Source organism: Scylla paramamosain, chromosome 6, assembly GCF_035594125.1.
Source record: "Scylla paramamosain isolate STU-SP2022 chromosome 6, ASM3559412v1, whole genome shotgun sequence".
Taxonomy (NCBI): Eukaryota; Metazoa; Arthropoda; class Malacostraca; order Decapoda; family Portunidae; genus Scylla; species Scylla paramamosain.
The window spans coordinates 25,874,497-25,891,996 of NC_087156.1; the positions used below are offsets into that span (position 1 = coordinate 25,874,497).

At 38.2% G+C, this 17,500-nt stretch overlaps 1 protein-coding gene across 7 annotated transcripts in view; it reads right to left on the reverse strand.

Annotated features, from left to right (window-relative positions):
- LOC135101510 (phosphatidylserine decarboxylase proenzyme, mitochondrial-like) overlaps positions 1–17,500 on the reverse strand; it is a 19,174-nt gene that overhangs the window by 541 nt on the left and 1,133 nt on the right. For 2 of the 7 annotated variants that reach the window (XM_064005581.1, XM_064005580.1), the window contains exons 2-4: positions 4,495–4,746; positions 3,921–4,165; positions 1–448 (exon numbers count right to left, since the gene is read on the reverse strand). The exon at positions 1–448 is cut by the window's left edge and continues 541 nt beyond it. In XM_064005581.1, the coding sequence (XP_063861651.1) occupies positions 1–448; positions 3,921–4,165; positions 4,495–4,746 (945 nt within the window). Of the gene's footprint in view, positions 449–3,920; positions 4,166–4,494; positions 4,747–7,735; positions 7,962–8,472; positions 8,601–8,658; positions 8,831–10,982; positions 11,094–12,484; positions 12,539–17,500 lie in introns of those variants that run through there. The other 5 variants (XM_064005583.1, XM_064005579.1, XM_064005582.1 and 2 more) reach the window with 5 other exon arrangements.

Genomic DNA, 17,500 nt, shown 5'->3' on the forward strand with positions numbered 1-17,500 from the left:
CATCAAAGTACTTATCATGAAAGACTGTTTTCCTTGTTGATGCATCATTGGTTTTCAGTTCCTCATCAAAGTAAACTTGGATAGAACCCACATTGGTGGCCCCAACAGCTGTCATGGAGAAAAATCCATATTTCCACTTGCCCACATAACTGACTCTTTCATTTAGCACAAAGAGGTCTCTTACCCATGCAGCAATGGATGGGTTCACACTGAGCAATTCACCAGGGAAATGCCGTCGGAAGGCCACCTTCCAGTCAACACATGAGTGAAAGCGATGATAATCTCCTGGTGCTAGGTATACCACACACTGGTAGAGGGCATTGTTCTCCCCATCTGAAAGGCAGGTGCGGTGGAAACAGTCATCATCATCCCTCTTGGTCACCACCATAGGACCACCTGCACTCCAGCAGTTTGGTCCCAGGAACTTCCGTAGCGAATAAGAAACACCCTGAAATACAAAAACGTTTAGAAAAGTAATTACCCAATTTTTCTCTCAAATTAGCTCTCTCCTGTATGATAAAAAAATGACATTTTGAAAAAAAGACACAAGTAACTTCTCAAAGGAATAAAATTGCAAACTTTCACAATGACAATTTTTTTTATTTGCACATGCATGTTGCATTTTGTACATTTTAATTACCCATAACTTTAATTTTAGTTTCTTTAGATTTTCCCATTACTCATGAACTTATCTATTCAACCATCCTTCTTAAGGATAAGGTATCAAACTGTCTCAAAAAAAATAAATAAATAAATAAAAAAAAAAAAAAAAAAAAAAAAAACACTGAGGAATGGGTTCCAAATCTCTTTCTTTTGCCCACTTACATTACCAAAGAATATGCTGACACTTAAATTCTCAGCACTTTATTGCCATGTGCAATGGATTGGATAGTTGGCTTATGTATGAGGGCTTCCTCCTGCACACACACTGGCAAGTGTGTTTTGATCAATAGATTTCTGTATGTATATGATAAACAACCTTTTGGGGTAATATTTGTGGTACTTTAATTTTATTTTGGGTAAAATGAACCAAAGCAATTAATGCAGCATCCTACTGGCATTCCTTACTGCCTTGGAGAAGTGTCCAACATTTCCAACCTTTTTTTCTAACCTCTAACCCTTTAGCTCAATTACGAAACTGTTCTCTCCGTCACAATCTTATTTCTGTTTCTCTCTTTGCAATGCATAACAGAGGTGAATGTCTCTGGCATGAAGGCATATGTTCCACATACCTTCTCTCATCCCAAAGCTTGCAAACTTTAGTTCAACTCAGCTTACTCTCATGCTGTCAAGGATAAAAGGTGGCTCACTGCTGGTAAATTAGCCTTCCATCTTCTGAAATTCATGTTCTTTCTACTTCTATCTGAAGTCATCCTAAATCTGTTCTCCAACTCAACAATGTCTCTTTCATCAATATGATATATAAAAATCTCATCAGTTAATTTTCTCATGACTTCTGGCATCTAGCCAAAAATGTCTTCAAAAATTTTCTTTATTATTCCCTCCTCTATTTTACCCAGATCACTCCACTGTCATCTCTAATTCAAATGCTGAACTGTTCTCTCAGAATTTAGCTGGAAACTGCACACTGGATGATTAATGACTTGTTCCTTTTGCACTTCCTTCCTTTGACTATATTATGTCCATTAAAGAAATTCTCTAAAAAGATGTTTTCTTTGCCTTCTCTAGACTTGATTCTCCAAAGGCTTATGGCCTGCCTTCTATTGTTCTGTGTAACTGCTTCTTTGCTTGCTCCTTACCAGGTCAAACTTTCCTGTCTATCAAAATCCACCTTTCCTTCTTGTTGAAAGTTTGTTGTTTGTTCAATCAGTCTTTAAGCAGGATGACTGCTCCAATCCTACAAAATATCAAACTAGTATAGCTTTGATTTCCTGTTTCTCTAAAGCTTCAAAGTCTTTCCTCAGCAGAATGATTCTGGAGCATCCATCTGGCTTTCTGATTGACATTATGGATTCCATAAAGAATGATCCACAGATGATCTACCTTTCCTTCCTTAACCCCTAAAGGGCATGTGATGGGAATTCCTGCCTGCTCAGAGGACAGCAGGGTATGGGAATTCCTGCCCTCTCTCCTGCCAAGATTTGTACTTCTGTGATGTAATCATTGCATCTGGTGGCTGACAGCAACCTTTGTCCTTTGTTTCCCTCAACTCCCAGTGCATAACTGACCATAGAAATGGAGGGACATGCTGACAACTATTTCTCCTTGCCTAGATGCATGGATGAAGGAAGCATGGCTAGGGTTCCCTGTACCTCAACTCCTATTATTGGGAAAGTGCACTGCATTGCATTGTACACCCATCAAAAAAATTTGCATAATACAATATGACATAGCACATGATGATTTCTGGTATAACCTCTATGTTATGGTGCAAGGTTGGTAACCCTGCTGTGCCAAGTTGCCAGTTACTGGGGAATTTGTGACTGGTATACTATATGTCACTGGTATGATGTGGAGAATGCACTCCACGAACCATTATATGCTCCACAGAATGAACTCAAAACACCTGTATTCGCACTAAAGGGATAGTAGTATGAGATGTTATTCAGGCTCTCAACACATGATGTTACATAGTTATGGAAAACAACTTGCAGTCAGGACTAAGTTAGTATGAAGAGACAGGAAGGTGTACCAACCTCCACAAGTCATCACAGCTGCTGTGCCAATATTTGTTGCAATCAATTTCTGAGCCTAGGGTAATGAAAAATATTCTGGCAGGTGTACCTTGGGGAATGTCATGATACACACAACACACAGCTAGGACAGATAAAGAAGTTGTTTTAGTAGATGGAAATACATGCTTCGTAACTGGCCAAGGTGAAGTGTCGGGAGAAGTGAGAGAACAAGTCCAGTGTCAACTGTACCTACATGAACAAGTTTGGTCAGCATGGCCAAAGGTGCCACTATATCTCTGCCATGCTACAACTGAGAGACTTCCAGTTTGCTCTATTGTGTAGAGAAAAGATTGGCGGTGAAAAAACACCATAAACTATTGTGTTTTTTTCTGAAATTGCCACACAGGGCATTGGTGAAAAACACAATTTTTGGCAAAACTTACCAGCACATCACACACTTAGCAAGGATGCATTTGTCATCTAGCCCACCCTTTAGGGGTTAATCTTGGTCATCCTCTCTTAGGGATCTTGGCAGTGTCTTTGCTATTGTCTTGGACATATATAAAGATTCTGATAGTCTGGCACATACAGTTTTTATCCACTCTCAATACCTTTACCTCTAGTTTTCTTTTTGCATGTTTTATCTCTGCAGTGGTAGATAGTCACTCTTATTCTCCTTAATCTATTAACAGTGATGTTCCAAATGGATCTATCCTATCACCCACTCTATTCCTATTATCTATAAAATACTCTCAAACTTCTTGTCTTATCTCTTCTGAAACTGACAATATTTCCTACATTTCTCAACATTATTTACCAAACATCCAACTCAGTGGGAATTAAACAGTTCATGAGAAGCTGCATAATAACCTATGCATGATCATTCTATTACAGTATTACAGAATAGGGAAGAACAAACCATAATGCCTAAAAAAATAATGAGTTCACCCATGGTAAGATCTGTGTAACTGCAATTATATATTTATACTTCAATTCACCAAGCAATGGACATATATGTTTTGCTAGTGAAAAAAAAAAGAAAAAAAAAAGAAAGAAACAAAGAAAAAAAATGCTATTCAGGCACTGCATAATATGGCCAACTTAGAAAGAATCCCTCACTTAATTAATCTGTTTCATGTAAATGATGAAGTTATTTATATTCTGGATGACTTCTATATTATACAATAACTCCTTACTAATTCAGTTCATGTATTACAAATTAAATGCTTTGTTTAAAGATTAACTTAGGCTTTAGTAGTATATGAAAATTATTTGACATTTTACCTTGACTTGATCCAAAGCACCACAGTTCACAGTCCCAAATGACATGATTTTGCCATCTGCTGGGCTCACCAAAGCTGCTGATGGATCAATAGGCCGAGCACCTTCCTTTAGGGAGCGCCGGAACAGTTCTGAGAGACACCTGTATTTACCCAAATCTTCTACTTCAGCCTCAGCCATATTGCAACCAAAGGTTCGCACATAAAGACCCAAAACAGACTTCCTTGACCATTCTGGAAGCTCAAGCCCTGGAAAAGAGAAATTCTCAGTGGGTAGAAAGGTAGTGCTGAAATTATAAAATCACTGAATTAATCCTCTCCATTTCAAATTAGAAAAAAGCTCACATACATATACTATGATCTCATAAGTGGTTCAAACTCCTGGTTTCTTGAGAAGGATATAATGCATGTCATGCATGAGATATAAGGGATATGAAGTACAACTCATCTAAGTAAAGCTGTAACAAACTGAACTACTAATCAGTCATCACACAGAAGTAGCCAATATATGATATATAGTACAAGAAATTTACAAGGGATATGACTTACAACTAACAAAAAAACATAACAGCCCTTACCATTCACCCAGCCCCATGCTTTTGAAAACTGTCGGAGTGGTAATAACTTGTATGCTTCAACCTCCCATTCATCTGCCAGACAGTCACATGGATCAACCTGGCCCAGCCTTGCTGCTTCCCTCTTCCTGGTGTGTCTGAACTGCTGGAAGGCAATCAAAGCCAAGCCAACACCCACTGGGATTGGTGTCCACCGAAGGGAACGAAGGTACTGCTTGAAGCTTGATTGTGCCATGATATTGGTGTCAAAGAATACTGCAAGTAAATGAAAATACCAATATAATTTTTAAAGAAGAACAATATAAACTGCATGCATATATATGATATATAGGTGTTGAGTTTCAGCACAGGATTCTTGAGATATATACATAAGTGAATAAAACAATGTCAGCAATTAATTAATATGAACAAAAGTTACTGATTACTGTCTGGAAACCCAGAAGACAAAGAAAATCTTAGCTTCTAAACTGTGAATGACAGAGTAATTGGCAGAACAAGAATCTCAACATTTTTAGTAGAAAACTGTTTATGGTGTCTGTAAGGTATCTTCTGACTTGTTTTATTACAGTTAACAAATCTAAATTATGATGATGCAATGCAAGTTTCTCCTTCTTCACTGGTTTGAGACCAAGAGTGATTATAGAGTATGCAGAATTATATTTAATCTACCAATCATTAGATCTATCTATTATTATTTATAGAATTTTTTTTCTATACCTTCTTCATGCTTTTGTAAAATCATCATAACAAATACAAAGATTTGGTTGTATGCGAGGCCATCTAGCTAAGTATCTATAGGTTACGTCATCTTTAGCCAAGCAGTTACAAGCAACTCTGGCAATAATATGGTCTTGAGAGTATGAAAACCCTAAGGCCCTAATAGTTTTGATATGGTTTCCACACACACACGCACACTGTATAGAGATCAGCATGCTCAGCTCACAACCGAGAAGGCACAAGTTCAAGTCCCAGGCACGCCGAGGCATATGGGTGAGCTTCTTAATGAGTAGCACTTAGCAGCAAGTAGGTATGGTATGTAAGCTGATGGGCTGTGACATTGCAATACCAGTGTGTGGCAAGTGAGAAGTCTCAGTCCTATCCAAAGATTGGTCGCTACAAGCTGAGCTCTTTCTATAAGGGAGTAGCTGCCTAGGTGACCAGTAGATGACTCTAGGTGAATTACAAGCACATGAACACACACACACACACACACACGAGTGGAGCAATTTATCAATGCACTGCTGGGCTTAATTCTAATATCATTATCTTCCATATCTAAGGATAGAGAATACTGATAGCTAACTGAAATAAGTCCCTCCAATATATAACTAGGAGAATGTGATTCACACATGAAGTGGAGCTTCTTAATGAATAGCACTAGCTCTAGAGCAAGTGTTTGAAAAGATTGATTAGAAGCAGCTTAAATAGCATTCAACTAATGAGATGACTTTCCTGCTACAGAGAGAGAGAGAGAGAGAGAGAGAGAGAGAGAGAGAGAGAGAGAGAGAGAGAGAGAGAGAGAGAGAGAGAGAGAGAGAGAGAGAGAGAGAGAGAGAGAGAGAGAGAGAGAGAGAGAGAGAGAGAGAGAGAGAGAGAGAGAGAGAGAGAGAGAGAGAGAGAGAGAGATGTATGTCATATTAAGAAGGCTGGAGAAAGTATTTGTTTTTAATATAAGAGAAGGCTCTGGCATTGGGCAACAAAAAGGCTGTAAAAAAAGGCCCACTGCCAGTGCCCAAAGAGTGCAGTCAATGGGATTATCCAAAATTTGAGGATGTCGTGAAACCTCCCTTTTGGAAACAGTTCAAGTCAAAGGCAGGAAGAAATACAGAAATAGGCAGGAAATTCAAGACTTAACCAGTAGATGAAAAATTGATAATACTGATTAACTTGTGCACTAAGATGAACAGAATAGGAGTGAAAGTAGAAAGCCCTGTGCAGCAAGTGCACAAGAGGAAGGGTGGCATGCAGTTAGCAAGATCAGACCAGCAATTAGCATGAAAGTAGCATCAGAAGATAGCAAGAGATGTAACCTTGTGACAAAGAGGCTGAAGACAATCAATTGAAGGAGAGGAGTTGAGGAGACAAAATGCTTTTGATTCTATCCTGTTAAAGAGAGCAGTGTGAGGAACTTGTATCCCCCATAAATGTGAAGCACACTCCACACATGGACAGATAAGGTCCCTTCACAGAGTTAGCAGCTGAGAGTGGGAGGGAGGGGGAGCTGTGAGAAAAAACTGACAGAGATGCTCAGAATGCCTAACTTCATAGAAGCTGTTTTGGCAATAGAAAATATATGAATTTTCCACTTTAGATTATTAGTAAAGGATAGACCAAGGATATTAAGTGCTGAAGAGGGAGAGTTAAATATCACTGAAGAAAATAGGATAGTTATCTGGAAAATTGTGTTGAGCTAATATATGGAGAAATTTGTTTTTTTGATACAATGAACAACAAGTTTGCTCTACTCCAATCAGAAATTTTAAAAAGATTAGAAGTCAAGCATTCCTTATTTTCTGTGCCTGAGTTCCTGAAGAGTTAGATATTTAGAAAAAGGTATGCAAAAGTGAAGAGTAGTATCATAGGTGCAGGAGTTAATAAGATAATGAGCCAGACTTAGATTATTAATGAATAATAAAGAGTGTAGGTGACAGAACAAAACTCTGAGGAACACCACAGTTAACAGACTTCAGAGAAAAACAGTGACCCTCTACCACAGCAACAACAGAATGGTCAAAAGTGAAACCTGAGATGATTTTACAGAGAAAGATAAAGGCCTAGGTGGGGTGTTTGGAAATCAAAGCTCTGTGCCAGACTTTATCAAATGCTTTTGATGTGTTTAAGGCAACAGCTAAAGTTTCACCAAAATCCCTAAAAGAGAATGACCAAGACTTGGTAAAGAAAGCCAGATCAACCGTAAAGTACCAACAACGGAACCTATACAGGCAATCAAATATACAGTTGTGAAGTGATTGATACAAAAGCTTTAAGAAGGCAAGAAATTAAAGCAATACGATAGCAGTTTGAAGGTTAGAGTGGTCATCTTTTTTAGGAACAGGTTGAATGTTGGCAAACTTCCAGGAAGGGAAGGCAGGTATTGACAATGTTGGAAGAACGAGTACTTCAGAATGAATTTCTGAAAAGGACCTAAAAAGCTGAGGAAATTATACACAAGTTGCACATAACCATGCAGCATTGTGACCTGTCACCATGTGTTAAGATTGATTCATGTAAAGATGGAACTTGCCTTTCAAAATGGTGATGACTGCTTGCTGCTCATACTCTCATGATGAGATACACATTTGCCGATAAGTTGTGTATGAATATAGTATTACCTTTCCCAATGGCTTCCCAGGCTTAGATCACATAAAAGAGAAAGGAGCAAAGCCACACTCTGCTGATGCACTAGTTTTATACAAAATAGCAATAAAATCACAGATAAAATGTGCACTATAAATAATGTTAAGAATCAAAACATATAACAGATGTGTATAATATTTACAAAGGCAGCACATTCATGTATAAAAATTCATAAAGCTTAACAGCAAAGCATTTGTGTCTTTTAATGAAAAGTCAAGATGGGCAGAAGATAGGTTGTCAAGGCTAACAGAGCAGTTAGATAATATGCTTTCATTTGACCACATCATGCCATGATAAATCTTTACTGAACAGATATTAATAAATCTTTCGTTGAATTGATAAGATACTCAAGGCTAACTGAAATCCACTTGGGCCTGTTTAGTAACGTCAGACTTACAAATTTCTATGAGTGTTCTGTAAATGGTTTAATCCCTGATAATAATCTCTTAAATGAATTCATCCTGTCTTCAGGACAGTGCAGGTAATACTGCAACAAAAAGGAATAACTGGCAACTCATACCGGCAGGCCTCGGGCCCAGCTGCTTCGAGATCCCAATTATTCACGAGTGCTAAAACGTACGTGAATCCACTCAACTAAGTTATATATCATAAATCTGTTCTTACCAGTGTGTCATGTCACTAACAACATAGCTCTACGACATGGAACTGTGCTTCACCTCTTCTTAATTCGTGTGTTTACGGTTTTGGGAGGGAGGCGATCCACTTCGTAAACACATGTTATTCGGTTATATTTTCATTTACTTGAAGGCACTCACTCTCTGCAAAGACTTGTGTGATTCTAGTACTCACGTCAATATAACTATAAACACGACTGAAGTTCTGATTTCATGCTACCGTCCGGTTCCGCCTCCCCATCGGCACTGCCCTGTACCAGGCCACCGGCACTTGCCTGCTCTTGACCCTCTTGACACTTGCCTCTCTTGACCCGCCGGTGTTTGTCATCCGTCCCGCATGGCACTATTCTCATTGTATCTGGCCTCTGCATTCATTTTTTTGATATTCGTCTTGTTTTTATATTTATGTTTATAAATTTATATTTATGTCAATAAATAGAAATGCACCTTTCAGTGGGTAGAATTTTCCTTTCTTGGACACTCTCTAGGTCACTGCCACATCACATCAAGGAGGTCCTTGATTTTGACCGAGTTCCCTTGCAATGCATACCTTCTGTCCGTTCCAGAGAATGAATATAGGTGACCTTCGTCTGATATGTATACGAAAACCATACCATTGTTGAAAAAAAAAAAAAAAAAAAAAAAAAAAAAACTCTTGGTGCTAACTTTGCATCTAAAGCTCCCATTTTTATTCCATCCAACCCAAGCACTCATATTTGTGCTTCAACGGCTTGTCATGAGGGAGGGACAACAACCATCCCACAAACGTTAAGGTACTACATAGTTACCTCCAAGAAAGTGCGCATGTGCGCGTCAAACACTGGAAGGAAAGAAAAGGAAATAGATGTGTACTGCCCCTCCCTCTGCCCCCCCCCCCAAAAAAAAAAAAAAAAAAAAAAAAAAAAAAAAAAAAAAATATATATATATATATATATATATATATATATATATATATATATATATATATATATATATATATATATATATATATATATATATATATATATATATATATATATATATATATGGTAATTCTTAAGAAATACACCTCCACACATATCTTATTAATCTTTTCCCCTCTCCGCCAACAAGCTTGGGGGCACGTGGGGAATGGGTTTTTTTTTTGGAGGGGGACATAAAAGACCGATAAATGGACTTTGAAAATCTAGGGAAATTTTCCTAGAATAAAAAAAATTTGGGGGGTAATTCTTAAGAAATACACCTCCACACATATCTTATTAATCTTTTCCCCTCTCCCCCAACAAGCTTGGGGGCACGTGGGGAATCGGGTTTTTTTTTTTTTGGGGGGGGGACATAAAAGACCGATAAATGGACTTTGAAAATCTAGGGAAATTTCCCTAGAATAAAAAAAATTGGGGTAAAATTTAAGTTTTAACCCCCCAGGACCCCCCCCTTAGGTTACTAACCTAGCCTATGCTTTTAACCTGACCTAACCTAACCCCCCAATAGACTTAGGAGCATGCGCAAAAGCACCCTGCGTGTAAACCAACGCACGAACGCACGCAGTGTAACTTCAGCACGGACAGGTAAGCAGGACGGATCTCGGGAATACTGGAGAAACTTTAACATTGTATTGTAACCTTAATATCAACGAGCGATCAGTAAAACCTTTAGACATGTAGCTATACTACTTACACTTCTTGAAAGCACACCTTATTGAAAATAATCTTGGGTGCGTTGTTCTTAAGATTTTCCATATATATATATATATATATATATATATATATATATATATATATATATATATATATATATATATATATATATATATATATATATATATATTAATGTGTGTGTGTGTGTGTGTGTGTGTGTGTGTGTGTGTGTGTGTGTGTGTGTGTGTGTGTGTGTGTGTGTGTGTGTGTGTGTGTGTACCTTTCATACACAAAATAATACCCAGGAACTATTATTATCGTGAAATACAGAACATGTCTGTGTGGGTGTGTGGCGTAAAAAAATCTACAACAGATAGCTGCAATAAATATTGACGATTGATCTTTTCAATCAACATCATAATCATCATCGTCTCTGACTCCTTGGCAGATTAAGGGCGTGACAGATCTGAGTAGAGTTCTTTTATGTATATCACTCAAGCTGAAGTACTGCACCACCGTCTTTTCCCTCATCAGAGGAAGTTTCTCCCTTCATCCATACTCTACAATTACATTCTTGAACTGCTTGATATTTACATTTTTATTTTCATTTTTTTTTTCTTTTTCACTTTGGAAACATTCTCTTCAGTCTCTAATATACCACGAACTTCAGCCAAACGAAATGGTTTGTCAATGATAACTGTGGTAAACGTGGTAAGTAGCCTGATGACCGTGCAACCTCATGAAATTCTGACACACATCTGCCACTGAAATCAACAGTGTGTTATAAAGATTCCTTGGTGTGTCATCATTACCATACTGGCCAAAGAAATGCCCAAGACATAAATTAATTGCACTAAGATCATGGATGAGTATCTTAACATACCTTAATGAACATAATTCTTGCAACCACCTTGTACTGAGCCAGACAGTTTATGTGGCCTGTAATGTGCCACGACAGAACGAACATTTTGGTGAGAAAACTATCAGTATGATTCTGAAATTAACAAAATAGTGAAAATAATTGCTGAAACAAAATTATTTATAAGGAAAAATAAGTAAATGCAAAGCTTGAAGGGTGAATGTTATACTACTCACTTATACATTAGCTTGAATGCTGGAAAACAGTTTATCGGCCTTGTTCTTGTATAAATGATTAATCGCCTATGGGACGTCACAGCTTCTACAGTTATTAGCTCCTAATATATTCAGCGTATGATGATTTTTTCTTTATGTAAGAAAGGCCTTGACCAAGGGCAACAAAGAGAGAGAGAGAGAGAGAGAGAGAGAGAGAGAGAGAGAGAGAGAGAGAGAGAGAGAGAGAGAGAGAGAGAGAGAGAGAGAGAGAGAGAGAGAGAGAAAAGGCCCACCGAGGTATCCCTAAACAAGAGAGACAAATGGATTATCCAAAACTGGAGGATTAGTGTCTTGAAATTTCCCTCTTGAAAGAGTTCAAGTCATAGGAAACAGACTGGGAATTTCAGTGTTTACCAGATTATGATGATGATGATAACAACATGACTAATTTAATGTGTTGCGACAACGGGATCGTAATTATGACGTCGCTGATGAAAAGGGACATTGATAATAAGAAGGAAGGTGAGGAGAATGAGGATAGGCGAGCTCCAACAGGTTCATAATGTTTTAAAGGACATATTCATTCAATCACACGACGGATTGCTTTAGTCTATCATCATTAAAGGGGCATGTAGGTCGTCCTCACCGACATTGCTGTGGGCTCGTCTATCAACTCAAACATCCGCACAGCTGCAAGCGATGCCATGCCAGATCTAACGCGTCCTTTGAACACAGTGCAAGTTATGGGTTGCCTCTGACTTGTTAATGAGCTGCTATGCCTGGGTCCGTATTTGGAACACTGTTCTCTCTTAAGGATTATTTTCAAAGTCCATGAAGATGATTAACTGAGTTGTTTTACCCAATGAATGAAGAGATCCTTTAAAGCCCCAATAACTTCCACTAAAGCTTGTTAGAAGTAATTGAGATAAGGCGACAAGTGCCTCGAAAATACAGTTCTTATATCTCACACTCAGCTAATCAGTATCTGACTCAGTGTCTCAAGTCTGTCTATACTAGCTTATCATTTGTCACCCTCATGCTGTCAAGAAGCTACATCCTTCCTCTACTTGCTGCTTGGAGGTCACTACCCTGCCTCATCTTCCTGCTCCCTCTCTTTATGGTCCATTCATCAGTATCAGTTGTAGCAGATTGGTACATAGTATTACGAGTACTTCTTTCATCACTGTCCCCATCTCTCTCTCTCTCTCTCTCTCTCTCTCTCTCTCTCTCTCTCTCTCTCTCTCTCTCGACTGCCTAGTGGTTTGCAAGAGGCGGTGCATGGATAAAGCAACCAAGGCCTTCAGTACTTACAGTTGGGGAGTATCCAACACTCTAGTAGGTATCTTGGTCCAAACTGATGAATTTCTATTGTGCAAGACATGTAAAAGGACAAAAAACACAGTGGTTAAGACAGGACATAATAAAATTATCCATCAGCTTGCATGGTCATTGCTGTAAGGACTGAATATAATGTGTGTGTATCTGTACATGTTCAAAGCGAAAGTAGATAAAAAAAAAAAAAAGCTTGCTAGGCTGGGTGGAAATATACGGTATCACCAAACACTTCTACAGCAGATAAAAGAATCTTAACGCCTCTTCCACTTTCTGAATACCCAAACAAACAGGTAGTAAAAAGTGGAAAAAGAAGCTGCAGAAAAGAGGATTACCAACGCGGATGCGGTTTGTCCGTGTCACGTGCAGGCTGCTCATGATATGGAGCGGCTGTCTGTCCATGTGCCTTTGTCTCGGTGTCCTCACATTACTTGAGTCACTTAGGAAACACTTTGGCTCACAAGAACTATCTTGGAGAGCCATAAGGATGTTTAGTCAGGTTTTCATGGGTGGCTTTTCCATTGGTGGTGCATAATCCTTGTTAAACTATTGCCAGAATCATAGAAAAAGAACTTAAAAACCCAATACACTTCTCACCAGTGGCTCTTAACTGTAATCGAGATAAAGCATTGAGGCGTTCGAGAAGCCGACCGCTGGAATCATACGGAATGATTTTCAATATGCACGTCGTTGATCTTTACACCAGAAGAACAGTGAAAGTTGTGGATTATGGTGCTTTTAATTGAAATGTTTGCTTTCTGCTTACGTTTCCAGAACCAGAAAAGTAATGAAAAAAAAAAAAAAATACTGCCGAATATATGCATGCACGTATTTCTTCTCCCAGTAAGTGCTCACCTGTCAGTTGTAGCCGCGCTAACCGGATAATCTTTCAGCTCGTGCTCGGCAACAGGTGAGAAAGTAAACGTGACAAAAATATCCAGGCAAGAAGGCGAGTAAAAGTGAAGCGTATTGATCTCGTAACTCAAAATACTCTAACGGTAAACAGATATTATTCTGTACCCGAATCGAGATGGAATTTGCATTCAAGTGCTATTTATAAATATCTTTCTAATCATTAATATTTCTAGTGTGTGTGTGTGTGTGTGTGTGTGTGTGTGTGTGTGTGTGTGTGTGTGTGAAAGGGTGAAGGACCTTGTCTAGTATATCATTGTTATATCCCACAAAACACTTCAACAGCTCCATCAGATCGTAATCTTAACCTTTCGAACCTGTGTATATTTTTAAAACCTTCATTCTTTTTATCTATCTTTTTCTAATTGGTGATACTTATTCTATTACGTGCGTGAAGGACCTTATTTAATTCACCTTGTTACATCCCATACGACGCTTCAACACCTCCATTAGATCCCCTGTTAATCTTAACCTTTATAACCAGTGTATACATAAAAACTTTCTTTCTTTTTATTCATTTATTTTAAACGGTTAATTTTTATTCTGTGAGTCATCTTCATGTAACTATGTATCGTTCTCATGACCCGATATAACTTTTTTTTTTTCATCTTTTCACCCATATCTCTTTTTCTTGCCAATACACACACACACACACACACACACACACACACACACACATTCTTTTCATATTTATGCTTACCTTTTCCACCTCTATCATCTTCACCATTCCCAAATCTCCTGTTGTAGTTTTGCCTTTCCACCTTTCTAATGTTTCTGAATATATCCTCAAGAGGAAGATTCGTAAACATCTATCACTTCACAACCCTATATCTGATCTGATTCGTAGTGATAACTCTGATTTCTCGGAGTTTCATTAATGCACGTAGGCTCTGCATAACATCTATTGCACATTTCAGTTACTTATAATGTAAAGAGAGTTATATTGTGCAGGCGTGCGAGTGGGTAGCCCTTCAAGTGAGCTCAACTGGTTGAGTAAACTAGCTGGGTTGACACGAGACCGTCTTTGGTATAGCACCTGAACGGCTCCTCCTCACGTTTCATAAACGCCAATATAGAATTATCATCAATTTCTAATACGTCATCAATTATCATTATGGAAAATTACATATCAATAACATGTATTATATTGACAACGACAAAATCCATTTCATCTTCCCAAAGTTCCTATCACGAGTGCGAAATTTCATTAACTGAACACATGAGGAAAAGGCGCCATTGTTGTGTGTGAGAGAGAGAGAGAGAGAGAGAGAGAGAGAGAGAGAGAGAGAGAGAGAGAGAGAGAGAGAGAGAGAGAGAGAGAGAGAGAGAGAGAGAGAGAGAGACTGGCGGGTTTGCTATAGGCAAAACGTCATCCAAAGTGCTGATAAATCATAAACAACACAGAGAGAGAGAGAGAGAGAGAGAGAGAGAGAGAGAGAGAGAGAGAGAGAGAGAGAGAGAGAGAGAGAGAGAGAGAGAGAGAGAGAGAGAGAGAGAAATTTGTACAAACTTAACATACACTGAGATCTTTAATCAGGCAAACTTATTTCATTTTATATATATATATATATATATATATATATATATATATATATATATATATATATATATATATATATATATATATATATATATATATATATATATATATATATATATCAAAATCAGTCATATTTTAGGTTACATAAACAAAACTATGACGAAAAGTGCAACAGGTAATACATGAACAGGTTCAGAGGCCCTATCAGAGGAATACGTCATCTTCTTTCCCCCGCCCCCTTCTCCGCCCCTCTCCCTTCGGACTCCCGGTCCCGGGGACCCCGTGAATCAGCTGGGACGCCGCCGCCCAGTGGTGTCTGACTCACTTTCCGCTGTCTCTCCTCTTCATGTATTGTATGTCACCAGGTTCTTGTGGTGCTTTCCTGGAGCCTACACCTGTACAGCGATTAAGGCTTAACTAGGGCATCTGAGTCACTACACATCCACAACACTTGCTGCCGACTACTCTATTGTCTAGAACAGGACAACAAAATACTATTACTGATGTTGCCTCTGCTACTCCTGCTATTCCTCCTCCTCCTCCTCCTACTACTACTACTACTGCTACATGTTAGTACTACTTCTATACTGCCATCATGACTGTCACTAGGTGTATGTATTTTATTACAGCTGCTTTCACTATCACTATAATACTAACATAGCTGCTGTTTCTGCTGTTGTTACTGATACAACTACTTCTCCTACTACAACATTTCAGCACTTAACGCAATGAAAACGAAAAAAAAAAAGAAAAGAAAAACAGAAGCCTCCTCTCCACATAGGCTTATACGAGTCAGTCCTAATTACGTAAGTGTGACATTACTGCACCGAAGACTAACCATGACCTCCCCGCAAATCTCTTGAAACTGTAGAGTACGTAGAAAAAAAAAAAAAAAATCGAGGTACTGATACTTGTTATTAATTTATAGAAGCTGCTATCGAGTCGTAAAGAAAGTCATGGGAGTGCAGCAGGTGAGACAACCACCTTACGATATAGTAACAGAAAAAACAAGCGGCAAGGGAGTGTGTAGAGTACAGCTGACGCTCGCCGCCGAAAATCAATACTACTGAGGTGACTAAAGCGTAAAGAGAGAGAGAGAGAGAGAGAGAGAGAGAGAGAGAGAGAGAGAGAGAGAGAGAGAGAGGCAATTCACTACTTCCGCGTATCAATTTTAGTCATGTATTTGCTTTCTTCTTTCTCTTACGTCTCCTTCCTTCCCTATCGTTCCGAATATTGTCGCACAAAAATTAATAATAATAATGATAATGACAATAATAATAATAATAATAATAATAATAATAATAATAATAATAATAATAATAATAATAATAACAATAACAATAGTGCCTATTTAGTATTTCGCAGTAGCACCAGTAGTAGTTACCTTTATCATTGCTATTGTTACTGTTGCTACAGTTATTACTAATGCTCTCGTCACTTTCATCATTACTGCCATCACAACCATCTCAAGCTATTCAATTATCCTTAAAGACGCATTTTGTCCTATACCCCGCTAGCAACAAAACACACATCATATATTATTTACGACAAAATGTTAATGAGAAGTGACACATCTACGGTGAAAAAACGTGCAATACTCAATCAAGTGTTTGCGTCTTTGATCTTAAAGAGGAAGACTTGAATGTTTCTTAACGTGCGGATGAACACCGAGTTCTCATCGATCTCAGTCAAAGGGGATAGATGCCGTCCTTCTGCAGGAGTTGTAAGTCATTAATGTTAGTCTGTTATTTCCTGTCGAGGCAGATAATCTCTCTCTCTCTCTCTCTCTCTCTCTCTCTCTCTCTCTCTCTCTCTCTCTCTCTCTCTCTCTCTCTCTCTCTTTCCAACGAAATTATGTAGTGTCGGGTGTAGGATAGTGTTAACACCTGACGGAATGGATACGCAGAAAGCAAAAACAGGTCCGTCAAGCTCATATTGACACTAAAGATTTGCAATATCGAATGATGAAAGCTGGAAAAAAAATTATATATATATATATATATATATATATATATATATATATATATATATATATATATATATATATATATATATATATATATATATATATATATAAATTGTTGGTGTAGAGAATCGATACTGGATGTACTTTTAATTTATTTTTTTTAATTAACTTTTAAATTTTTTTATTGATTTTTTTTTTAACTAGAATCCAAGACTGCTTCGTCACCTTTACAAAACGATTATTACAACCTTGGTTATTCAATGCAACATGCGTAGAATTAGTTAATGTGAAGGCTGTCAGAGAGATGCACTATGAGACCATATTGCTGACTCCCCACCCTCCACATCACGCCACAACCGTCACCACTACCGCCGCCACGCCCCAACCGTCCCACCGTCGAATGCAAGTCGCTCCTCCCAACCCCCTTCACCTGTGATTACGTCGTCGTAGAGCGTTTAGGGAGCCAGTAATTATTTATCACCATCACTGCACTGAAACTGGTTACCACGCAGCATTCTTTCTTAACTATAAGCAACAGGTTCTCTAAACTCCTGTTTTTTGTTTAGTTTTTGTTTTC